General features: G+C 44.3%; 1 protein-coding gene across 2 annotated transcripts in view; it reads left to right on the top strand.

Moving 5' to 3' along the window:
* Window positions 1–26,605, top strand: part of LOC122553084 (1-phosphatidylinositol 4,5-bisphosphate phosphodiesterase beta-1) — an 800,648-nt gene that overhangs the window by 499,390 nt on the left and 274,653 nt on the right. For both annotated transcript variants that reach the window (XM_043696584.1, XM_043696585.1), the window contains exons 6-7: window positions 10,622–10,675; window positions 13,154–13,229. In XM_043696584.1, the coding sequence (XP_043552519.1) occupies window positions 10,622–10,675; window positions 13,154–13,229 (130 nt within the window). The remainder of the gene's footprint in view (window positions 1–10,621; window positions 10,676–13,153; window positions 13,230–26,605) is intronic.

Raw genomic sequence — 26,605 nt, forward strand, 5'->3', positions numbered from 1 at the left:
TAATCTTCTGGAATTTTTTGAGGATGTAACTCTGAAGATGGACAAGGGAGATCCAGTGGATGTAGTGTACCTGGACTTTCAGAAAGCTTTTGATAAAGTCCCACATAGGAGATTAGTGAGCAAAATTAGGGCGCATGGTATTGGGGGAAAAATACTGACTTGGAAAGAAAGTTTGTTGGCTGATAGGAAACAAAGAGTAGTGATAAACAGCTCCATTTCGGAATGGCAGGCAGTGACCAGTGGGGTACCGCAGGGATCAGTGCTGGGACCGCAGCTTTTTACAATGTACATTAATGATATAGAAGATGGTATTAAAAGTAGTATTAGCAAATTTGCTGATGATACAATGCTGGGTGGCAGGGTGAAATGTGAGGAAGATATTAGGAGATTACAGGGTGACCTGGACAGGCTAGGTGAGCGGACAGATGCATGGCAGATGCAGTTTAATGTGGATAAATGTATGGTTATCCACTTTGGTGGCAAGAACAGGAAGGCAGCTTGCTACCTAAATGGAGTCAAATTAGGTAAAGGGGCAGTACAACGAGATCTAGGTGTTCTTGTACATCAGTCAATGAAAGCAAGCATGCAGGTACAGCAGGCAGTGAAGAAAGCTAATAGCGTGCTGGCCTTCATAACAAGAGCAATTGGGTGTAGAAGCAAAGAGGTTCTTCTGCAGTTGTATAGGGCCCTGGTGAGACCGCACCTGGAATATTTTGTGCAGTTTTGGTCTCCAAATTTGAGGAAAGACATTCTGGCTATTGAGGGAGTGTAGCGTAGGTTCACGTCCAACAGGATTAATTAGAAGCACACTAGCTTTCGGACCGATGCTCCTTCATCAGGTGACAGTCGATAGGAGCGTCGCTCCGAAAGCTAGTGTGCTTCCAATTAAACCTGTTGGACTATTACCTGGTGTTGTGTGATTTTTAACTTTGTACACCCCAGTCCAACACCGGCATCTCCAAATCATGAGTTTAGAAGGCTGAGAGGGGATCTGATTGAGATATATCAGATTATGAAAGGATTGGACACTCTGGAGGCAGGAAGCATGTTTCCGCTGACGGGTGAGTCCCGAACCAGAGGGCACAGTTTAAAAATAAAGGATAGGCCATTTAGAACAGAGATGAGGAGAAACTTCTTCACCCAGAGAGTGGTGGCTGTATGGAATGCTCTGCCCCAGAGGGCTCTGGAGGCCAAGTCTCTCGATACTTTCAAGAAAGAGTTGGATAGAGCTCTTAAGGATAGTGGAATCAAGGATTATGGGGATAAGGCAGGAACAGGATACTGATTGAGGATGATCAGCCATGATCATATTGAATGGTGGTGCAGGCTCGAAGGGCAGATTGGATTCGGGGGAAGAATGTGCTATCACCAAATTTGCAGATGGCACTAAAGTAAGTGGGAAAGTGAGTTAGATTAGATTAGTGGAAACAGGCCCTTCGACCCAACAAGTCCACACCACCCCGCCGAAGCGCAACCCGCCCAAACCCCTACATTTACCCCTTACCTAACACTACGGGCAATTTAGCATGGCCAATTCACCTGACCTGCACATCTTTGGACTGTGGGAGGAAACCGGAGCACCCGGAGGAAACCCACGCAGACACTGAGAGAACGTGCAAACTCCACACAGTCAGTCGCCTGAGGCGGGAATTGAACCCGGGTCTCTGGCGCTGTGAGGCAGCAGTGCTAACCACTGGGCCACCGTGCCGCCCACTAATGTTGCAATAAAGAAATAAGAAATTTAAAAATGGATATGGATCATTAGGTGAAAGAGCCAAAGTTTGGCAGATGAAATTAACATGGATAGGTGTGGGGTTGTCTATTTTTGTCAGAGGAATAGAAAGGCGACTTATTATCTAAATGGAGAGAAACTTCAGAGTGCTTCAGTGCAGAGGGATCTGGGTATCCTTGTGCATGAAAAGTAGAAAGTTAGTATGCAAGGCAAATGGAACTTTGATACTTATCGCTAAAGGAATGGTGTGTAAAAGTAGGTAAGTGTTACTTCAACTGTACAACGCATTAGTGAGACTGCACCTGGAGTATTGTGTACAACTTTGGTCCCCTTACTTGAGGAGGCATTGGAGGCAATTCAGAGGAGATACTTTAGATTGTTTCGAGAGTTGAGGGATTTGTCTCATGAAGAGGGATTGAGCAGTTTAGGCCCATGTGCTCTGGAGTGTAGCAGAGTCGGAGGAGATCTGATTGAGGTATGTAAGATGCTAAAGGGAATTGACAATGTCAGTGTAGGGAGGATGTTTCCTTGTGGGGAAATCTAGAACAAGAGGGCATAGTTTTAGGATAAATAGAGAGGAGGAGAATTTAAAGGGTCAAAGGCCTGCGAATCTGTGGAATTCATCATCCTCGAGTGTAGTGTATGCTGGGGCATTGAGTAAGTTTAAGGAGGAGATAGATTTTTAATTAGTACTCAGTTGAAGGGTTATGGGGAGCGGGTAGGCAAATGGAGTTGAGGTCAAGATGAGATCAGCCATGATGGTATTAAATGGAGCAGGCTCGAGGGGCTGAATAACTCCTGTCTTCACTAGTTCTTGCATTCTTAAACTGTAGTTTGATCAGACTGGCAGACAGGAAGGTTAGGCTTGACAAAGACAACCTTATTAAGAGACTCACTGTAAATTTATAATGACTATAGAATAATAAGGAGCAATTTACAGAACTTCTGAATGAATCCTTGATTCCAAATCACTGCCAAACAAATGCAGGTAAAGGTAAGCAAAATCAATATGCTTGCGTTACAGTCATGTTAAGATCATAGTTTATGACTCAAAGTATTTCTGATGGCTCTGGATAAGAGTAGACAGGGCAGCCAGGAACAATGTCTGACTTTTCAAGACGAGGATATTTGAATCAGTGCAATCCTTCATAAAGTTTTCCCTTTAGGAAGAAGAAACAGATTCTGCCACTTGGCTGGGAAGTTGGATATCGTAAGCGCAAAACCTACAAGGAGGCAGGATCAGTGTTGTCTAACACAGACTAAACCTCCCCAAAACTTGGGGCTGCTGGATTCCTGTAAATTTACCTGCTTCTGCCTTTCTTCTCATCCGACTTGCAAAGTAATGATCTTAACTGCATCGCACATCAGGGGACATTGTAAAACCTGACCCGTAACTAAATAACAAACCCTTTGATTGGAGTGAGAAAATTGATATGTCAGTCTGTGTTGTCGAATCAAGCAGTACAGAAGAGGCCTATCAAGTCTGTACTGCCAAAAACACACCAAATTTACAGGAGTCCCACTTTCCAGCACCTATTAAGAGAATTCAAGTGCTCATTCTCGCATTTTCTCAAGGTTGCAAGGTTACCCGCCTCCCAGACAGTGCATTCCAAACCCCTACCAGTCTCTGGGTGAAAAGACTTTGTCTCAAGTCCCTTCTAAACCCTGTATTCCCCTCTGCCTTGCCTTATGTAGTGTTGTCACACATATTAGGTTTGCAAGGTGACGTTAAAAACAATTGCCCCTACTCTGTACAGTCTGGACGAGCTTTTGCCAGCCTGCATTTGTTGAACCTTTCCCAGCGATACCTACGACAGCTGCACTACAGGAGTCACCGTGGAGCAATAGTTTAGAACACTGATTGATATTGCAATCCCATCAGAGGTTCTAGATGCTGATTAATAAATTGAGTCTTGCCAAGGCACAAGGCAATTGACATTGACAGGTATAATTAGCCCTGTTTATAGACTGCTGTGAAAATATTTGATTCGAATTTGAAAGAAAAATAAGTGGAATGAAAATATTGTGAGATATGTGTCACTCAAGCTCTTAGTGTGTGTGGGACTCCTGTGGTGGGAACAACGATGATAAATTCAGCACTTACATTGTATTTTTGTTAGCGCACTTCATATTTGGCAACACTGCATTTGCAAATGCATTCAATTCCGAATCGAACCAGCTATGCCCTTAATAAATCTCCGACCTCGACCATATTTTTTCTGAAATAAACTCCTATTAATTTTTCAGGCCAATTGCCAATTTGCTGTCCTCTAAATGGCTCGAATGCTCCAGTCACCTCTGGATCACTATCATAACTGGTTACCTACTTCCTCCATAGTATCACATTAAATGAAATTCCTACTGTTGTTTAGTCCCATTCAACCCACAGTTAGCTTCTGCTTGATGAGACTGCTGAAGTGTACCAGCCAACAATTCTTTACTGGCATAACCTGCTCTTGATTTCCTATGTGCCTCATTTTTAATCTGAAAGGGACCTTGGGGACATCATTCAGCGTCACCAAACAATGGAAGGCGCATTGGGTTCCACACTCGATCATGGAAATGCTGCACTAATTATACATGAACTTCCACATACGTTGCATGAGAGATGCAAACGCAAGATGCTGAATGCATCCAAAGCACGTGTGGGATAGGAATTACAGAGCTCACCATTTGGTAGCACAGAGTTGAGCACAGCTGAAGAAGTCACAGTTTGTCAAAGCTTTTTGTCTTGAACTCGTCAGGACAATTTGCAACAATATCAATTCAAGGAGAAACGTAACATTTATACTGCATGACAGGAGAGTGTTTTAGTGTCGGGTTTCCCTTGAATTGGTATTGTTGCAAATTGCTTCATTGAAAAGATTTAGCAGGGTGTTGCTTGAAATGGAGGGTTTGTGATCTAGAAATAGCCTGAAAAAACTGGGACTTTCTTCACTGGAACACATGAGATTGAGGGTCACCTTTTTGAGGCTTATAAAATGATGATGGGCGTAGATAAACTGAATGACTAGGACTTTTTCCTGAGGGTGGGGAATTCAAAACGAGGGGGCTTATTTTTAAGGTGAGTGGAGAGAGAGTTAAAAAGGACATGAGGGACAATGTTTTTACACAGAGTGTGGTTTGTGTGTGGAATGAACTGCCAGAGAAAGTGATGGATGCAGGTACGGTTAAAAAACACTTGGGTAAGTTCATGAATAGGAAAGGTTTGGAGCGATATGGGCCAAGCGCACGCAGGTGGGACAAATCTAGTTTGGGATTATGTTTGATGCGGACTGGTTGGACCGAAGGGTCTGGTTTCCCTGCTGTCGGATTCTATAAGTGCGGAATGACAAGCTTTGACAAATGTATTATTAAATGTGTCTTTATTTCAGCAACTCTCAAATTGAGGAGTTATTAGGCATGTGATAATATGCTGAAAATGTGTCACTCTTTCAATGTTAAAGGCAGATGTTGATTGTATATTAGCTTAGAATGTGTAGTCAGTGCTTCTATTCATTTTGGGTATCTTAATCTGATGCAGAAATGCTCATGTATTCCCTGATAATGTAAGAATCTAGGATGTGGGTAATGTGGTATTGAACAATCCAGCAGCCTTTCCTTACAGCTCCTTAATATATGCAAATATTATATTCTCAAATATCTGGGGCAACATTCAGCCATTCACTTAGAAAGAAGAGAACGCTTTCATCAGCATGTCATGCTTCAAGAGGCCCAAGTAAGGATGGAGTCTGAGGCTTGTATACCCTCAGGTCACATGCTGTGATGTAGTGGTAATATCATCAACATGTCTTGGAAAGGGATAGTGACATGTTGGTCATGTGACCATAGCACAACGGAGCAGTTCTTACCATTTGCCTCACTTCAAGCTATCGACAAAAAGGAAATGCTGTTTTTTGAGTGCCAAATTACTCTAATATCCAATACCCAACGAGTATGGTGCCCCTACAGGGTGTCTGTGAGCAATTACAACAATCTTCAGTCAAAGTCGGAAGTCACACAACACCAGGTTATAGTCCAACAGGTTTATTTAAAATCACGAGCTTTCGGAGCGCCGCTCCTTCATCAGGGGAAGTGGAGGGAGGTGCACAGGCACAGACTATGTGGAATATTTTCAATTCCAGTCCAACACCGGCATCTCCACATCAATCCTTAGTCAGCCAGATTGAAGAATCTTCACGGAGCCACACCGAGTTTAAAGCAGGAACTCGAAGTTCAGACTGAGACCATGGACTGAAAGCAAAGTAAAAATGAGAAAAATCAAAAGAGAAATATAAAAGCAACAGAGAGAAAAAGTACAAAAAATATTTTTTTAAACAGAAAATCACAAATACACTTTGAACAGTGAAAGAATAAAGGGTTATGGTGAGAAGGCGGGTAAGTGGACCTGAGTCCATGAAAAGATCAGCCATGATCTTATTGAATGGGAGGAGCAGGCTCAATGGGCCAGATGGCCTACTCCTAGTTCTTATATTTTTATATAAATATATAAACCTTTCATTGTTCCTTGCTGTCTCAAGGAAGTCATTTCAGATTCCAGTTTTGCGATGAGCTTTTGTTGTGAAAGTTCCTATCCTTGCTACTCTCCTGCGGCAGCTAATGGAAAGGCCATTGTGTTCAGGTTTATCCAAGTGGGGAAGAGGAGCTCCAATTGCTCCAAATTTTCCCAGTTCAGTCACCCTGTGATCACAATGCACCACATTGTGAAAATGTATATTGGGTTGATCTCAATTAGCAGATTATTGAGGTTGGTGCAATCCTGGAAAGTGCTTGGGGAGTAAGGTCACCTTTCTGTGAAAGTGGGAAATCAGCTGATTCTGTTTTTCACCTTAAGGATCTTGGGTGCTGTTTCTGTTCTGAGTGGTGCTGTGAGATAATGGGGCTTATCACAGGGCTGTCGAGAGGTTTGCTGAAGTGTATATTGCTGCAGTATACATTATGCTGTAGAAATTTAAATTAGCATCTCATGAAACCATTTATAGTAGAATTGATTGTTGTAAAAATGACAGTGGCAATGCTGAGGCGTTTTGAATATTAATGATTTCTCTGTGATATTAATAGAAGTAACTGAAGAAATACAGAATGATACAGAACTGGCTCAAAGGTAGAAGACAGAGGGTGGTGGTGGAGGGTTGTTTTTCAGACTGGAGGCCTGTGCCACAAAGATTGGTGCTGGGTCCACTACTTTTCATCATTTATATAAATGATTTGGATGTGAGCATAAGAGGTATAGTTAGTAAGTTTGTAGATGACACCAAAATTGAAAGTATATTGGACAGCGAAGAAGGTTACCTCAGATTGCAACGGGATCTTGATCAGATGGGCCAATGGACTGAGGAATGGCAGATGGAGTTTAATTCAGATAAATGCGAGGTGCTGCATTTTGGGAAAGCAACTCTTTACAGGACTTATGCACTTAATGGTAAGGTCCCAGGGAGTGTTGCTGAACAAAGAGATCTTGGACTGCAGGTTCATAGCTCCTTGAAAGTAGAGTCACAGGTAGATAGGATAGTGAAGAAGGTGTTTGTTATGATTTCCTTTGTTGGTAGAGTATTGAGTATAGGAGTTGGGAGGTCATGTTGCGGCTATACAAGACAGTGGTTAGGCCAGTTTTGGAATATTGCATGCAATTCTGGTCTCCTTCCTATCGGAAAGATGTTGTGAAACTTGAAAGGGTTCAGAAAAGATTTACAAGGATGTTGCCAGGGTTGGAGGATTTGAGCCAAAGTGAGAGGCTGAATAGATTAGATTACTTACAGTGTGGAAACAGGCCCTTTGGCCCAACAAGTCCACGCCGACCTGCCGAAGCGCAATCCACCCATACCCCTACATTTACCCCTTATCTAACACTACGGGCAATTTAGCATGGCCAATTCGCATGACCTGCACATCTTTGGACTGTGGGAGGAAAGCGGAGCACCCGGAGAAAACCCACGCAGACATGGGGAGAATGTGCAAACTCCACACAGTCAGTCACCTGAGGTGGGAATTGAACCCGGGTCTCTGGTGCTGTGAGGCAGCAGTGCTAACCACTGTGCCACCGTGCCGCCCATAGTGCCACCGTGCCACCCACAGGCTGGGGCTGTTTTCCCTGGAGCATCAGAGGCTGCGAGGTGACCTTATAGAGGTTTATAAAATCATGAGGGGCATGGATAGGATAAATAGACAAAGGCTTTTCCCTGGGGTGGGGGAGTCCAGAACTAGAGGGCATAGGTTTAGGGGGAGAGGGGAAAGATATAAAAGAGACCTACGGAGCAACTTTTTCACGCAGAGGGTGCTACGTGTTGGGAATGAACTGCCAGAGGAAGTGATGGAGGCTGATACAATTGCAACGTTTAAGAAGCATTTGGATGGGTGTATGAATAGGAAGGGTTTGGAGGGATATGGGCCGGGTGCTGGCAGGTGGGACTAGATTGGGTTGGGATATCTGGACGGGTTGGACCGAAGGATCTGTTTCCGTGCTGTACATCTCTGTGACTCTATGACTGTAAATGTGCTTTAATCTAAAAATTGAAACTCCGCAGGACATGTTGTTTTGCTAAAATTGCCACAATTCTTTCATTTCAATCAGATTAACTCCATTGAATATGCAACAGAAAGTGCATGTTGTCCACACCCCATTTATCAGAAAGTGGAAGTATTTCACAATGGTTTATGTACGTCGGTTTGATTCCACCCTTGCGTGACTGTCTGTGTGGAGTTTGCACATTCTCCCTGTGTCTGTGTGGGTTTCTTCCAGGTGCTCCAGTTTCCTCCCACAGTCCAAAAATGAGCAGGTTAGGGTGGATTAGCCATGCTAAATTACCCATAATGTCCAGGGGTGAGTTAGCCATGGGAAGGGTGGGTTTATGAGGGTAGGGTGAGGGTGTGTGTCTGGGTGGGATGCTTTTTAGAGGGTCAGTGCGAATGGCCTGTTTCTGCATTTTAGGGATTCTGTGATCCAATAATTCTATGAATATGATAACAATAAAAGCAATTTAGCTGAATAAGAATGATTTTCGTTTTGAGGTAAAGCATATCGTGAATGAGGTCAAAGTCACAACAAGTCTCACTCCGTCACAGGATTTGCACATTATTGGCAAGACCAACATCTATTGCTCCCCACTCCCCCCCTCCATAGCACTTGAGAAGATAGTGGTGAGTTCCTTCCTTGTCCTGCTGCAGTCCCTGTGTGTGTGTAAAGGTGCACGCCCAATGTTCCTAATGTCCTTCAGGGAAGAAAACTACCATCTTTATCCAGCCTGGCCTACATGTGACTCCAGACCAATAGCATTGTGGTTGACTCTTAACTGCCATCTGGGCAATTAGGGATGGACAATAAATGTTAGCCTAGCCAGTGACATCCACATCCTAGGGGTGAATCAAAAAAAGCTGTTTGTGGTTAAAAAGAATTAATCGCATTTTCTGAATTGGGGAAGCACAGTGGCACAGTGGTTAGCACTGCTGCCTCAGAACACCAGGGACCCTGGTTTGATTCCAGCCTTTGGCGACTGTGTGGAGTTTGCACATTCCCCCCCCCCCCCCTGCCGTGTCTGTGCAGGTTTCCTCCAGGTGCTCCAGTTCTTTCCCACAGTCCAAAGATGTGCAGGTTAGGGTGAATTGGCCATGCTAAATTACCCGTAGTGTTAGGTGCATTAGTCAGAGGGAAATGGGTCTGGGTGGGTTACTCTTCAGAGGGTTGGTGTGGACTGGTTGGGCCAAATGGCCTGTTTCCACACTGTAGGGAATCAAATTTTAAAAAATGTAGAGTCTCAGCAATCAAGTAGATGAACCCAGATTGCTCAGGACCAAGATGGAAGGAAATTGCATCACTAAAAGCGATTGTGAATCTTTGGAGTTCCCTCCCCAGAGTGCTGTGGATTCTCCATGTTGAATATGGGGTCCAGGTTTCTCAGGGTTAGAGATATTGGAAGCAAGTGAGCAGATAGAATTTAAACCCAAAATCAACTCTTGGTTAATGGAGCGATGGTCTACTTCTGTTCCTGTTTCTTATGTTCTAAGCTGTTGGGGGGAAACGCAAGGAAGAAAATCAGGGACAATTATGACTGCAGCAGATAAGACTGACTAGCGAAGGTCAACATCAGTATGGGGTGTCTAAAACACATTTGATAAAGATGATTAGGTGGGTGTTCAAGTTTATTGCATTCATGTGTTTTTTTTAAGTAAAATGTTTCTGTTTCTCTCGACCACCTGAACATTTAGATTGTGACAAAGCCTCATTATTTCCTTTTAATTGTTGAGTTCCGGTTAAGGTGCACTTCTTGGAAAATCACAAAGCAAGGCAAACTGTTAGGTGAAGCAGATAGTTTCAATACTAATTTAATGCAGACCCATCCAGTGCCATACTGTCTGTCGATTGTCTGTCTCTATGTATTTAAATAACAGCTGCCTCACTCAAAGCTGGTAAAGAGGGAGTGAGTGACTGACCCAGTGACACTCTAACTGTAAATAAAGATCTTTGTGAAGAGATCTGATTGTGTTTCACTTCGGTGAAACTCAAGGGTAAAACAACTCTTGACGACAATATACAAAATAAATAATGCATGCCATAATATTTGCCGTGCATTACATGGCCACTGTACACATCCCAGTGTCCAAGTTTGAATTTGTGTGTGATATATTGGCGTTATTACATATAACTGAATTCAGTATACATTTGGAAAGGCAAATTCACCCAAGAACCCTTTATATAAGCCAATTCAGAAGTCAGTATTTGGATATAAAACTGAAAAATGTGGCAATACAAAATTAGTTCATTCTGCATTGTTTGTGGAATTCTGTCATGGATGGTTTTTGGATTTTATTTAATATATAGGTGTCAAAGAAATGTTTAGCACCAGCAGGAAGTAGATCCATTCTATCAAATAACTGTTGCCCGTGTTTTTATAGGTACACCAAACTCAAGCTCCAGACAAACCAAGATACCCGGATCCCTGTTAAAAAGTAAGTGCTTTCTCATCATCGATGGACCATTTTGTAATCCTACCATCTGCATCGACATTAGCGTAGCAGAAACTGGTCATTATGTTCACTCGTTTTTTCAGTTGGAATCATGAGACTGAGCAGGAAGATCCCAGGCTGCACTAGGCGACTGTTTACGGTCTGGTCAGACAGCAGGAAAGATTAGAGGCATATGGCCAAATGCAGGCAAATGGGACTAATTCTGTTTGGGAAATCTGGTCGGCATGGATGGGTTGGACCGAACGGTCTATTTCCGTGCTATGTGACTCTGTGTGATCACACTTGGCAGGAGATAAAGGGGTTTCATGAGGCTGTTAACTGGAATGGAAGTTTTAGCAATCACAAATATTTGGATCAGCTAAAGTTGCTTTCTTACTTTGGGGAGATCTAATGAAGATGTATAAAATAACGAGGGGACTAGGGCAGGTAGATAGGAAGGAACTGCGATAGAGAGGCCAATAAACAGGTCAGATAGGTTTAAAGTAACCAGCAGTAGGATTAAAATTAGAGGTGTAACTTTCTCACGCAGAGCAAATAGAAATTTGGAACTCGTTGCTAGTCTATAAGATAGTTGGCCCCTACTTGACGAAACAGACAAGATACTGGAGAAGTCTCTTTCTTGTAGGGAAAGTGGGTACTGCAGATGCTGGAGATTAGAGTCAAGATTAGAGTGGTGCTGGAAAAGCACAGCAGGTCAGGCAGCATCCGAGGAGCAGGAGAATCGACATTTTGGCCAAAGCCTTACATCAGGTTCTTGTGGGGACCATTCCCTTGAAAAATCTGCACTTACACGAGAAATTAAAAGGGAACCAATATTTAGTAAAGAGTTAAATAGCTAGTAGAATTCCAGGACACACAGTGATATACCAAAATGAAAGAATTAATTTCTCATTTCCAAATTGTTGGTTTCCTCCACAGATTATTGTTTAGATTTAACAGCATGTTACCAGGACTGAGGAGGGTTTGAGTTACTAGGAGAGGCCAGCTAGGCTGGGATCTTTCTTCCTGGAATGCAAGAGACTGGGGGGGAACCTTATAGAGGTTTATAAAATTACGAGGGGCATGGATAGGGTAAGTAGCCCAGGTCTTTTTCCCAGGGTAGAGGAGTCCAAAACTAGGATTAAGGTGAGAGGGGAAAGATTTAAAATGGACCTGTGGGGTAACTTTTCACCCTGGGGGTAATGCATGTATGGAGTGAACTTCCAGATGAAGTGGTGTAGACAGGCACAATTACAACATTTAAAAGTCAGAAGCCACATGACACCAAGTTATAGTCCAAAAAAATTATTTAAAATTACAAGCTTTCAGAGCACTGCTCCCTCACCTGACAAAGGGGCAGTGCTTCGAAAGCTTGTGATTTTAAATGACCCTTTCAGATGATAACCTGGTGTTCTGTGACTTCTGACTTTGTTCACCCCAGTCCAACATCTGCACCTCCACATTACAACATTTGGACAGGTACGTGGATAAGAAAGGTTTAGAGGGATATGGGCTGAATGCAGGCAAATGGGACGGGTTCAGTTTGGAAACCTGGTTAGCAGGGATGAGTTGGGCCGAAGAACCTGTTGCCGTGCTGTACGACTGGATTTTGTATTACATTATTTCGAAATAAAAACTCCTAAGGTGAGTGCATGGTGCCCTGTGTTAAACGGCAAGCTTTTTGGGCTGTGACTCTGATGTTACTGTGTAACCAGAGGTGAGGAGATTCTTATGATGGCATGTGGTCTTTTCTGTAATTTTGCTCACCCTGAGGATTGGATAGTCACACATCTGCAGTTAGTTTAGACCAGACTACCAAGGTCAAAAGGACACTGAGTGCTGAAGACATGAACATGAGTCATTGTATTGACCATGGATAGTCCACACCTAAATGTCAGATGTTCTCTTGCTTTGGAAATAATTTCTTGAACACCTCATCTTTACATTCCTCCTTTCAAATTCAGAAGCCATGAGCTTGCATACAGACTGCTGTCGTTATCCATCCATTACAGGTCAGAGTTGAGTGGGAAGGATGAGTGAACTCAAGTGACTTTTGTTTTAGAACCTTTGGTGTGTTAGGTTGAGCAGTGTTACCCAATCATTTTCCTGCTCTAACCCCATTTTGAGGCTTGAACATTGTTGTGATCCTCCCACCATCCCCAGTGAAACTTGAGAGTGCGGGATTTAAGGATTGCAGGACAGGGAGTTGTTATAACTCAGTCAGAGATCCCCAGAGGCCATTACTGTCCCAGACCTCTGTTTGGATTTTGGACCAAACGTTGAGAAGGGCCTGGTGTGATCTCCCCTCGGTTCAGTAAATGGACGATGATAGACTTGGTGAAACAGTCCTTTGTTAAATGGGTTGGGTCGGTCACAGGGATTTTTCTTTTCCTCTGCTATTGTTTTTGATGCAATTAAATGCATTGTAAGAATGTTTTAACTTCAAGTGTCACAGGTGTTGTCATTCCTTCCTCTGTGCAGCATTTTCCGGATGTTTTCTGCTGATCGGAAACGTGTAGAAACTGCGTTAGATGCGTGTGGTCTTCCATCTGGCAGGGTAAGCACCTTCAGCCCTTACACCTCATTCTGAGCCAATTCTGCACGTGCATTGTAAGAGATAGGAGCAGGTCATTCAGCCCCTCAAGCCTGATGATGGCTGAACTGATTGTTGCCTCAACTCCCCTTTGCCTATCTCTTTAACTCCCTTTAAGTCAAGATTCTGTCTGTGTCTGCATAAAAACATATTCAATGACCCTTCCTCCAGCGCTGTCTGGGGAAGAGACTTCCAAAGACTCTTGACCCTCACAGAAAAAAATTCCTCATCTCCATCTTAAATTGAAGAACCATTATTTTCAAAGTCTACCCCTCAGTATAGTCTCTCCAATGAGGATAAATATCTGTACACCCTGTCAACAGCCCTTGGAATCTTATATGTTTCAATAAGATGGCCTTTCATCCTTCTAAACTCCATTTGATACAGACTCAATTTCTCTGTAGCATCAGAGGCTGAGGGGTGACCTGATGGAGGTTTATAAGATCATGAAGGGCATGGATAGGGTAAATAGACAAGGTATTTTTTTCCCAGGGTAGTGGAGTCCAAAACGATAGGGCACGGTTTTAAGGTGAGAGGGGAAAGATTTAAAAGGGACCTCAGGGGTAACTTTTTCACGCAGAGGGTGGTGCGTGTATGGAATGAGTTGCCAGAGGATGTGGTGGGGGCTGGTACAGTTACAACATTTAAAAGGCATCTGGATGGCTAGATGAATAGGAAGGGTTTAGAGGGATATGGACCAAATGCTGGCAAATGGGACTAGATTAGGTTCGGATATCTGGTTGGTGCAGATGATTTGTACAGAAGCGCCTGGATCAGTGATGTATGAATATGACTCTCCAAACCCTTCATCCCAGGAATCAGTCAAGTGAACTTTCTCTGAACTGCTTCTAGTGCAATTAAGTACTTTCTTAAATAATGAGACCGAAATATTCCACTGACACATACAATTAAATACCTATTTCTTTGTTCCAGCTAGCTACAAAACAGAATTCAGTAAGATCCTTATTATCTCTTCAGAAATATTCTAATGCAATCAGTCACTTTCTAAATAAAACACCCCCACACCATTGTTTAAAAAAAATCTCAGTTCTCCCCACCTCCCAGTGTTAATAGCGAATACAGGAAGAGGTCATTCAGCCCCTTGAACCTATTTCACCATTCAATGAGATCATGGCTGATATGTGACCTAACTCCATGCCTTTTGCCCATACATCCCTTAACAACTTTGCTTAACACATCCATCTCCGATTTAAAATTAACAACTGACCCAGCACCCGCTGCCACTTGTGGAAGAGAGTCCCAAACCTCTCCCACCCTTTGTGTGTAGAAGTGCTTCCTCACATCTCTCCTGAACAGGGGCATTTCCTGATGAAGAGCTTATGCCCAAAATATGGATTCTCCTGCTCCTTAGATGCTGCCTGACCTGCTGTGCTTTTGCAGCACCACACTCTCCACTCCCATCGCTCCTGAACAGTCTGGCCCTAATTCTCAGACTATGCCCCCTAGTTCTCGAATCCCCAACCAATGGAAATAGTTTATCTACCCTGCCTTTTCCTGTTAATATCGTGTGAAGACTTCAATCAGATCATCCATTAACCTTGTGAATTCTAGAGAAAACAGACTAATTTGTCTAATGTCTCTTTATAATTTAGCCCCTGACGTCCAGATATCATTCTTGTAAATCTATGTCATGCTCCCTCCAAGACCAATACATCCTTCCTAAGGTCTGATGTCCAGGTCTACTCACGGTCTCCAAGTGGGATCGAACCAGAGTTTTGGATAACTGCATCGTAGCTTCTGCCTTCTCATTCTCCAATTAACTAAACCCATTTAAAAAGTCCCAGGATCTGGATCTAAATCTGCATCTTTGCTCAGGACTAATCACTTCTTCCCTGGGGCCATTCCCTTTCTGTGTAACAAATCTGATTGAAATCTCTCCCTTGTTTCTTTTGAACTATACTGTTTGCAGTAAAAGATTAACTAACCAGGATTAAAATATTACCTCCGCCCACAATCAGTGGAGGAGGTGAAAGACAGACAGACCAAAGGAGAAAATATTTTTTACTTACCTCCCTGTATAATTCTATTTAATTATCTACCTTAGTGTGCTCAAAAGAGGTTGATTTATTTGGACACTGCTGCAGTGATCAAATCAACTGAAACATCACAGAGTAACTTTGATGAATGACAGACCTCACAAACCTATTACTTGTGTGAAAAGAGGGAATATTAGAGGGGACTCTACTAATTGGGTTACACATTGACAAACAGATCTGCTATGAACTTTTACATTTCTTCTTCACTGATCCAAACAGAATGAACAAATAATTGATTAAATTGGATTTAAATTGACACGACAAGAGCAGGTCAGAGGCTGGGAATCCTGCAGTGAGTAACTCACCTCCTGACCCCCCAAGGCCTGTCCACTGTCCACAAAGTCTGACTCAGGAGTGTGATGGAATGCTCCTCACTTGCCCAGATGGTGCAGCTCCAACAACTTGACACCATCCAGGACAAAGCTGGATTGGCACCACATCTACAAACATTCACACCCTCTTCCTCTGACGCTAAGTAGCAGCAGTGTGTACCAACTGCAAGATGCACTGTAGAGATTCACCAAGGCTCCTCAGATGGCACTTTCCAAACCTACAATAACTCCTATCTAGAGGGACATAGGCAGCAATACGTGAAAACACCTCCTCCTGCAAGTTCCCCTCCAAGCACTCACCATCCTGACTTGGTAAAACCTCAATGTTTCTTCACTGTCACTGGGTCAAAAATCCTGGAATTCTTTCCCTAACAGCATTGTGAGTCTACCTACAGCAAGTGGACTGCAGCGGGTCAAGAAAGCAGCTCACTCCTACTTTCTCAAAGGCAAATAGGGGCAGGCAGTAATTGCTGGCCAGACAGTGAAACCCACATCCCATGAGTGAATAAAAAACATCCGTCTTTTTCCACTTGAAGCCCTCGCCAACTGGTTGGGGCAATAGGAAGTGTTTGAAAGGTGAGGGGAAGTTTTACAATACTGGTAAAAGGAAGACTTGCAGGGACCTGTGCAGGTTGTGTTTGATTCAGGTCATTCCGCAGGAGACTGGAAGATACAGATGGCACGTCTGATTTACATTCATTCCTGGGAGATGGTGTCACGCAGCAAGGTTTGGTATCTCTTCACTGTCAAAAAGTGTGGCACTGGAAAAGCACAGCAGGTCAGCCAGCATCCAAGGAGTAACAGAGTCGACATTTCGGGCATAAGCCCTTCATAAGGAATGTGAATTCTTCACAATCCCTCGTTACATTTGACCGTTGTTGAACTGTTGCAGGATCTGTGTTGAAGTTTCTGTTGGGTAGATCACCTACAGGCTTTTGGCTGAGTGAGGTTGAAGGAAAAGGGAAACAAAGACGGAAAGTGCTGGAAAAACGCAGCAGGCCCGGTCGGCTCAGTTGGCTGGATGGCTGGCTTGCAATCCGGAATAATACGAAAAGCTTGGGTTCAAATCAGAAACGACTGAGAAAACTCAACAAGTCTGTGGAGGGAAAGCAGAGCAAACATTTCAGGTCTGGGTTCGGTGACCCTTCTTCAGAAGTAATAGTAGTTAGAGAAAGGTCAGTATGTGTGCGAAAGATGGGTCGCTGGGCCTGAAACATTTGCTCCGCTTTCTCTCCACAGACTTGTTGAGTTTTCTCAGCCATTTCTGATTTGAACCCAATGTTTTCGTATTACTCTGTATTGCAAGCCAGCCATCCAGCCAACTGAGCTGACCGGGACTGAAGACAACGAATGCTGGAGATCACTGTGGGTCAGACAGCATCCACGGAGAGAGAGCAGGCTAACGTTTTGAGTCTAAATGGCTCTTCATCAGAGCTGATTGAACTGGGGAAGGGATAGGGTTCATGCGATCGTGAGGGGAGGGTGGAGGGTTGGGGGAGAAAAGGGTGTTGTTAGTACAGGATAAGTGATCGGAATGTGACAGTGGCAGAACAGTAGTGTGTCGAATTGTCAGGCTGGGAAAGACAGCTAATCCCCTGGAGTGGGGGAGGGTGGGAGAGAGGACATGGTGACAGAGAATGTAAGAAGTCAAGCTAAAAGAAAGGGAAGAAGTGGGAGTGGGTTCACAATCTGAAGGTGCTGAACTCAAAATAGAGGAACCTCGATTATCTGAAGGACACGGGCGGGGAGTATTTCTTTCAGTTAATCAAATGCTGGATAATCGATGCCGGCTTAGCCACGTATCAGGACCTTGCAATCTTGTTCGGATCATCCGAAATTTGGTTAATCACATGCCGGATAATTGAGGTTCCTCTGTATTAAATCCAAAAGGTGATAAAGTGCCCAGTCTGAAGATAAGACATTGTCCCTCCAGTTTACGCTGTGATTGGCTGAAGCACTGCAGCATGCCGAGGACAGACAAGTGGCCGTGTCAGTCGGATATAACCAGCTACAGGAAAGTCAGGGTCTTGCGTGTGTTCTGCAAAGCGGTCACCCAGTCTGTGTTTGGTTTCTCCAATGTAGAGTAGGCCACACTGGGTGCAGCAAATAGATTGCACAAGACTGGGGGGAGGGGGCTAACCAGTGCCACTGTATTGTGTACTCCTTACTGAACTAGGGAGTTCATCACCTATATGGGGATAGAGTGGGGCTATGAGGCATAGATTGTGATGGTGCACCGCTATTGATCTGTTTAGCATGAAGGTGTGAGACCTCAGGCAGAAGGCCTTCAGTCACTGTTGAATCCATCCAGGCCACTTGCACCTAACTGTGTCAATGGGGCAGCACTTCCACCATGCTGGTGGAGGGCTGTATGATTCTGTGAATGTACCTGTAGCTGTAGCTGACTAGTCTGTGAGGCAACTATCCAAACATTTGACATCAGTTCCTAAGCAATAGTGATAGGGACTTTGTACCGTCAACCTGATCATATTCTGATTTGAAATCTGTTCCTCAACTGAGTGGTCCATTATGGTTTCACTCGTAACTCTTTTATCGTTCAGTAAAGAGTAAATTGGAGCAGAATGGAACTGGAGTCACTTGTAGGCCAGAGTGTGGAAGGAAGGCTAATTGCCTACTTGTAAGGGCATTTGGAACCTTGAGCAGCAATTCCAAAGCTTCCTGGTGGTAATTTGTTACTTCAAGGGAAGAACATTGCAGGAATCTGAACAACGTAGACGAAATTTCTGGCAGGATGGGATAAGAAGTCCAGTGAAGCCCACCTCCATGCTGGGAACATCTCCAAACACCTTTCGAGAAGTGACGTGGTGAGTTGCCAATTAAGGGGAATCACTGCTTATTAAAGACCTTAAGACATAGGAGCAGAAATTAGGCCATTCAGCCCATGGAGTCTGCTCTGCTGTTCAATCATGGCTGATAAGTTTTCAACCCCATTCTCCCACTTTCTCCACATAACCCTCGATCCCCTTGACAATCAAGAACCTATCCATCTCAGTCTTCAATACACTCAATGACCTGGCCTCCACAGCCATCTGAGACAGTGAATTCCAAAGGTTCACCATAAATGCCCCAACTTGCCTCATTAATATTCAGTTTTCTCTCTGACCAAACACAGCTAGACATCGAGGAAGCTCGACGTGAAAGTCTGAGGGGCTAACTGGTGAATTCAGTCCGCTGCTTTCTCCCAAGGACTTAATTTTGGACATTGGGCACCTCACCTCAGGGCATGCTCCATGGGCATCGGTTACATGTGACCACCCCCCCCCCCCCCCCCCATCCTCAGACATTGGCATCCACCATGTGCCAGCCTCTCAGAACCCTCACGGCACATCTCCGATCCACTTACAGGAGACTTCTGCCTTGCTGGAGCTCCGGCTGCACTGGCACCCATCATTGTAATGTTGCAGCAACGTGCACTCAGGAACATGCACCCAGCTCATAGACACGGACAAGCCTGCATCTCCAGACACCTCAGTCTCACGCTCACCTGCTCGGAGCCTACCTGATGGCATCCCTGCCTTGCCGTTTTGTGCAATGCGCCCTTCACCTGAGATGCCAGGCTCAAATTGCTTCTATCTTGCTTTGCTGTTTCATGCCCACACCAGTGCAGCTCATGGATGTCAGCAGGCCTTAGTCAAGTCCAGGGCGATCGCCTTGACTCAAGCATCTGGGCATCAAAAGGGAAGGGCAGCCTCCCATGCCAGTCCAGAGACCCGCAGGACATTCCGCTCATCTCAGCCAGTAAGTGGCTGGCTACTGAACCAGCAAGAGACCAGATGCTCATTCTTCCCATGTGCCCGTGTACGCCAACTGGAACGTTGGCACAGAGCCCTGGCAGCAGAGGCAGACTCAATGCGCTTCACATGCAATGGAAAGTGTTAGTGAACCCAAGCGTGTCGCCCGTTGTGCATCTACAAGTGGTTTGTCCATTTTGCTAACAGAAGGAGTTTGTGCCTCCCTCGATGCCCAGATGGCATGCAGAACAAAGTATGTCAATTGACACTTGCTTGAAAAAATCTTACCAGTCATTCCGAGGAAAAGGCATAATTATGACCTGTCGTGGTTTGAAATGCGTTCCTTGATGGGGCCAGATAACGATGCTCAAAGAGGCATTGGACACAAAGGCAATGAAGAAAAATCTGCAGGTGGTTGTGATGAAGGAGCGGCGCTCCGAAAGCCAGTGCTTCCAATTAAACCACTTGGACTATAACCTGGTGTTGTGTGATTTTTATCTCTGTGTGAAGTTTGCATGTTCTCCACGTGTCTGCGTGGGTTTCCTCCCAAAATCCAAAGATGTGCAGGTTGGGCTGGACTGGCCAAGCTGAATTGTCTGTAGTGTCCAGGAATTTGTTGGTTAGATGGATTAGCCATGGGAAATGCAGGGATACAGTAGGATGCTCTTCAGAAGGTTGGTGTGGATTTGTTGGGCTGAATGGCCTGTTTCCACACTGTAGGAATTCTCTGAAACTGTTTATAATTGTAGGGCAGATGGTGACTTAGTGGTAATGTCACTGGGCTAGAACTCCACAGGGACAGGCTAATGGTCTGGGGTAGCAAGTTTGAAACCAGCCACAGCAACCGGTGGAATTTAAATCCAATCCAAAGCAGTTCTTATGAGACTGCAGCCAATTGTTATTAAAATTACCTGTTTTGTTATTGCGCATGGAGGAGAGAAATCCTACTGGGCTGACCTGGTCTGGCTAACATGTGACTCCTGTCCCACAGTAATGTGGTTGACTGTTAATTGCCCTTCAAAGGCTTTGCATGTTAGTTAAACAATTGGAAAACACCAATGGTTTAGTGGTGGGAGTTAATAGATGAGAAATGTCATGGGCGCTTTAGTGGTGGGATACAGACACTGAGTGTCACTCATTACGGCATAGCTCATTATGTATATACTGAGTAATTACTCTTAAAGCAAAGGTATAGATAACTCTTTTCAGTGTACAATGTCAAAGATTTCCAAGATAACCTATTCATAGAATGTGAAATGTTCTCTTATTCACCTATCGCCAATCCCCAGAGCCTATAGTGAAGTATTCATAGTATCCCTACAGGCCATTTGGCCCAACATGTCTACACCTATCCTCCGAAGAGTAACCTACCCAGACCCATTCCTGTATTACTCTACATTTACCCCTGACTACTGAACCTAACCTACACATCCCTGAACACAATGGGCACTTTAGCATGGCCAATTCACCAAACCTGCACAAGTTTGGACTTGGGGAAGAAGCCAGAGCATCCGGAAGAAAACCTCACAGACACAGGGAGAATGTGCAAACTTCACAGAGATATGATGTGGAGGAGCCGGTGTTGGACTGGGGTGGACAAAGTTCAAAATCACATGACACCAGGTTTAGTCCAACAGGTTTATTTGGAAGACCTTATGATCTTAAACTCCACAACCACCTGATGAAGGAGCAGCGCTCAGAAAGCTAGTGCTTCCAAATAAACCTGTTGGACTATAACCTGGTGTTGTGTGATTCTTAATTTTGTCCAAACAGACAGTTGCCCGGGGTAGAATAAAACCTGGGTCCCTGGTGCTGTGAGGCAGCATTGCTAACCACTGAGCCATTGTGGCGTGCATCAAGGACAATGACCCAGTCTCACCTCAGGTCAGGCAGCATCCAAGGAATAGGAAAATCGACGTTTTGGGCAAAAGCCCTTCATCCTTTCCTGATGCCCAAAACATCCTCCGATGCTGCCTGATCTGCTGTGCTTTTCCAGCCACCAGTCTCGACACTGATCTCCAGCAGCTGCAGTCTTCACTTTCACCCAGTCTCACCCCACTGAAACCAACCATTTCCTGTCTGACCAGCAGTCTTGGTAGCTCACCTCTATTTGACTCCCAGCAAACTTACATGTCTTTGACTTCCAGCTTCATCCTGTGAGTTTATGCAGTTTGTAGTTCGCTCTTTGTATTTACCAGTTCCCAGTTTTGTACCAAAATGGTAAGCTGATCAACACCTGTGCTTTTAAACCTCAAAGGTTTGATTCCAGCCCCCAATTTACATGAAAGACAGACCAACAAAAAATAACAATTAAGGTATAAATAAAGAAACTGGCTGGCTTAGTTAAATAGCTTTGGCAATGCTTTGTTTCACTGGCATAAATGTGGACTCCTTGGCTGCTTTTCAGAAACATTGATCAGGGTCCCCTCAGTTTATTCAGCTAACGACAGCAATACTTCTTACTTGGTTTTCCTCTCTCTGGGCTTCCAGAAGCTGGTATCTGCAGGGAGCCTTCAAATCTTTGTGCTGTCTCAGAAGTAGCCCAGGAAACATAGTTCAAAATATAACTTCGATCCACCCTGATAGACTGATCAACTCTGCCGAGGCCTCATTACCTTTAAACAACTATAACCTGTATGTACATAGGTCTCTTTCAGATTTGCCAGAACCAATTCCCAGGCTCTGACCTTGTTAACAGCCAACTCCTGCGCTCTCTTTAAACACAGCGGTCTTCCCAGGGATTTGCTGTGTCTGTTAAAACCTTTTCAATCAAGATTCAGCCTGCAATTAGCTTCCCGGCCTGACCTCAGAAACAAATAAAGTTTATGTGGTTTGTTCTGAGGAATGGTCACTGGACCCAAAAAGTTAACTCTGATTTCTCTCCACAGATGCTGCCAGACCTGCTGAGCTTTTCTAGCAACGTCTGGTTTGGTCTGTTCTTTTCCTTTAAACACAAGCTTTTCAAAAGTCCACAAGTCCTTTCCAGCTCAGAATTCAAAACTGACAAAAGATGAAAGATAATGAGATATCAGCAAGGGTTCTCACAAGATTCTCGTCATAATTCCCCAGTCCCCGCTGTCCCGTCTTGACACATACACAAACAGTTAAAGCATTAGAACTTATCACTTTTAAATATTTTTTAATCAACCTGTTTAGAGATGTTTTAACATACCTCTGAATCAGGTGGGACTTGGACCCAGGGTTCCTGGCTCAGAGGTAGGGCCACTACCACTGCACAAAAAGAGGCCTTTTCTTATTTAGCTTCTTGAAATTAACAATGAAGAGCTTCTGCCCGAAACGCCGACTCTCCTGCTCCTCGGATGCTGCCTGACCTGCTGTGCTTTTCCAGCACCACCCCTTTCAACTCGGACTATCCAGCATCTGCAGTCCTCACTTTCTCCTCCTTGAAATTAATACCCTTGGCTTGTTTCGTTGGTGCAGATTTGACATGAAGACTACACAACCCATTTTTAGTGTTACAGAGGATGCAGCTTATAGCAATATCTGGTGAAGGATAAATGTTGAACAGCACCTTTCACTCAACCTCTCAATTGTGAGGGCCTTATAGATACATTCCCAATCAGCCTGTTCAGAGATAAGTCACCCTGTGGAGCAGATGGGACTTGATCCAAAGCCTCTGGGCTCAGAGGTTGGAACACTACCATTGTACCACAACAGAGAAGGCGTATATAAATTAACGAACTAGCATTATCAATCAGTTCCATTACTGTCAGAAAGGCTGTCAGTAACCTTTCTGGTTCTTTGTCCCTATTTTCAGGTTCTTTTCAGCTTAGGCCTTCACCGTGATGCCCCAGAATAAACAGATGTGAAACTATTAAAGACTTTCAGGGAACAAAACTGTCCTAGTATAATCTGAACCAGAACGTACATTCAGCTTGCAATAATCAAACTCTTTTCTTTTCCTAAAATTGGGCTCAGGATTTAAGAGCTCATGTACATTTATGATTCATCATAAACTCTTTTAATTATAATGGTAGTGCTGCCACGGTGGCTCAGGGGTTAGCACTGCAGCCTCACAGCGCCAGGGTCCCAGGTTCGATTCTGGCCTCGGGTGACTGTCTGTGTGGAGTTTGCACATTCTTCCCCTGTCTGTGTGGGTTTCCTCCGGGCGCTCCGGTTTCCTCCCACAGTCCAAAGATGTGCAGGTTAGGTGAATCGGCCATACTAAACTGCCCTTAGCGTTGGGTGCATTAGTCAGAGGGGAAATGGGTATGGGTGGATTATTCTTCGGAGGGTCAGTGTGGACTGGTTGGGCCCCACAATGTAGGGAATCTAAAAAATAAATCCTGAGGATGTGGGAGCATTTGTTGCCTGTTCCTGATTGCTCTGGAGGGGTTGGGGTGAACTGCAATGTTGAGCTACAGTCATGTGGGACATCCACAGGTACTGTTGGGGAGGGAATTCCAGGCTTTGACCCAGCGACACTGAGGGAACAGCGATATATTTCCCAGTGAGGGTGGTACGTAGCTTAGAGGAGGAATTTGCAGACGTTGCCATATATCTGATGCCCTTGTCTTTCTAAGGGGTAAAAGTCATGAGTTTAAAAGATGCTATTGAAGGTGGCTAGGTGGGTTCCTGCAATATGTTTTGTAGATGCTATGTACTGTTGCTACTGTGCATCAGTGGAGGAGGGAGCTAATACTGTGCTGTGCTTCTCCTTTGCGTTGCATCTGTCTGGTTTTATCTGGTTTCCAGTGCACTGTATTCCTCCCACGTTCCAATTACACGTTTCTCTTACAAAAACAGCAGCTGAAGGACTATGACGCGAGAAAGCTAATGCACCACTCATGTCATTCTAATTGTTAGAGGATGGTTTGTTTACAAAACCTTTACACTGCATCTCACACAAAACACAATGAAAGTAGTTCAGAAAGTAGGTGCTCGACTGTGTGCACTTTCATGTCGCATTCTGCAAACAGTGGCATGTATTTTTTTAAAAAAAACTATCTTCTTGCAGGATTTCTAACTTTAAGGTATGTAGAATTACCGCACTTTCTATGTACGGACCTGACAAAGTTAAAACATTGAGCATGTTTGTGATCCATTCTGGTGATCAATTATCACATGAGTGTTTGCAAAGACGAGGTCAACTATAATCTGTTGTTTGAGGACGCTCTGCACATGTGAGGTAGTAAAGCAGAAGTTTCAATAAAGATTTCCCACGTAATGAAAGAAAACAGAAGAGCTAAGCTAAACTAAAACAAAGAATAGTGGATGTTGAAGATCTGAAACCAGTCAGAGGTCTGTGGAGAAACCCAGCAGGTCTCCCTGCAAGGAGAGAAACAGAGTTAATATTTCCAGTTCAGAACAGAATCTAAGCTTCCTGATCCTAAGGCCAGCACAGTGGCTCAGTGGTTAGCACTGCTGCCTCACAGTGGCAGGGAGCCGGGTTCAATTCTATCCTTAGGCAACTGTCTGTGTGGAGATTGTACATTTCCTCCGGGTGTTCCGGCTTCCTCCCACAATCCAAAAGATGTGCAGGTTAGGTGTGTTAGTTGTGCCAAATTGCATATCATCCAGGGATATGCAGGTTAGGTAGATTAGCATGGGAAATGCAGGGTTACAAAGATGGAGTAAGGGTTTGGGTCTGGGTGAGATGCTCTTTGGAAGGTTAGTGTGGACCTGATGAGCCAAATGGCCTAGCTTCCACAGTATAGGGATTCTCTGAAAGACAGCTATCTCTCTACGACATGAAGTCCCCCTCTCCACCCCCTCCAAAGTGTTAATACTCTTCCGTAAGTGCAGTGCCCAGGATTTTGAGGCTAGTTTAATAGCCAACCTATCAGTATTTTGACCAACTCCCAGAGAAGGTTTACATGCAGTTAGAAGTCAGGAAGGTAGTCTCCAAGATTCCTTCTCCAAACACTTCCCAAAAATGTCATCTCATCATCCGAGACACCAATCAAATCCATTGAACGATGTGAAATTGCTGACCATAGCTCATACCTCATCGATATGGGGGAGCAGCGGATAATGAGGAGGATTGCAAGAGGATACAGCAGGATATAGATAGGTGGAGACTTGGGTTGAGAAATGGCAGATGGAGTTTAATCAGGACAAATATGAGTTGATCCATTTTGGAAGACTGAATGAAGGAGGGAACTATGCAGCAAATGGCAGAATCTTTAGTACTATCAGCATAAAGAGGGATCTAGGCGTACACATCCATAGTTCCCTGAAAGTGGCAACACAAGTGGATAAGGTGGTCAAGAAGGTATACAGCATTTTGTCTTCATTGGTCAGGGCCTGGAGTGTAAAAATTGGCTAGTCATATTGTAGCTGTAGAGACCTTTGGTTCGGCCACATTTGGAATATTCTGTACAGTTCTGGTCGCCACACTAGCAGAAGGATGTGGAGGCTTTGGAGAGGCTACAGAAATGGTTTTCCAGGATGTTGCCTGGCTTGCGGAGTACTAGCTGTGGGGAGAGATTGGAAAACTCAGTTTGTTTTCACTTGAACTTTGGAGGCTGAGGGTCAACCTGATAGACGTTTACAACATTATGAGAGGCACGGATGGAATGGATCGTGATACTCTCCTTCCCAGTGTAGAAATACCAGTCACTATGGAACATAGGTTGAAGGCAAAAGGAGAAATATTTAAAGGAGATGCAGTAGACAAGTTTTTTACACATGAGTGTAAGTGCCTGGAATGTTCTTCTAGACTCTGTAGAAGCAGATACAAGAGAAACGTTTAAGAGGTACCTTGACAGAAACACCAAGAGGCAGCAATAGAAGGATACAGACCCTATAGAGGCAAAAGGTTTTGGTTTGGAAAGGCATGTATCATAGAGTCATGGAAACCGACCCTTTGGTCCAACTCGTCCATGCTGACCAGATATCCCAACCCAATCTAGTCCCACCTGCCAGCACCTGGCCCATATCCCTCCAAACCCTTCCTATTCATATACCCATCCAAATGCCTCTTAAATGTTGCAATTGTACCAGCCTCCTCCACATCCTCTGGCAGCTCATTCCATACACGTACCACTCTCTGCGTGAAAAAGTTGCCCCTTAGGTCTCTTTTATATCTTTCCCCTCTCACCTGACTCCCTGACCCCAAGGAAAAGACTTTGTCTATTTACCCTTTCCATGCCCCTCATAATTTTGTAAACCTATAAGGTCACCCCTCAGCCTCCCATGCTCCAGGGAAAACAGCCCCAGCCTGTTCAGCCTCTCCC

Source organism: Chiloscyllium plagiosum, chromosome 9, assembly GCF_004010195.1.
Source record: "Chiloscyllium plagiosum isolate BGI_BamShark_2017 chromosome 9, ASM401019v2, whole genome shotgun sequence".
In the NCBI taxonomy this organism is placed as follows: Eukaryota; Metazoa; Chordata; class Chondrichthyes; order Orectolobiformes; family Hemiscylliidae; genus Chiloscyllium; species Chiloscyllium plagiosum.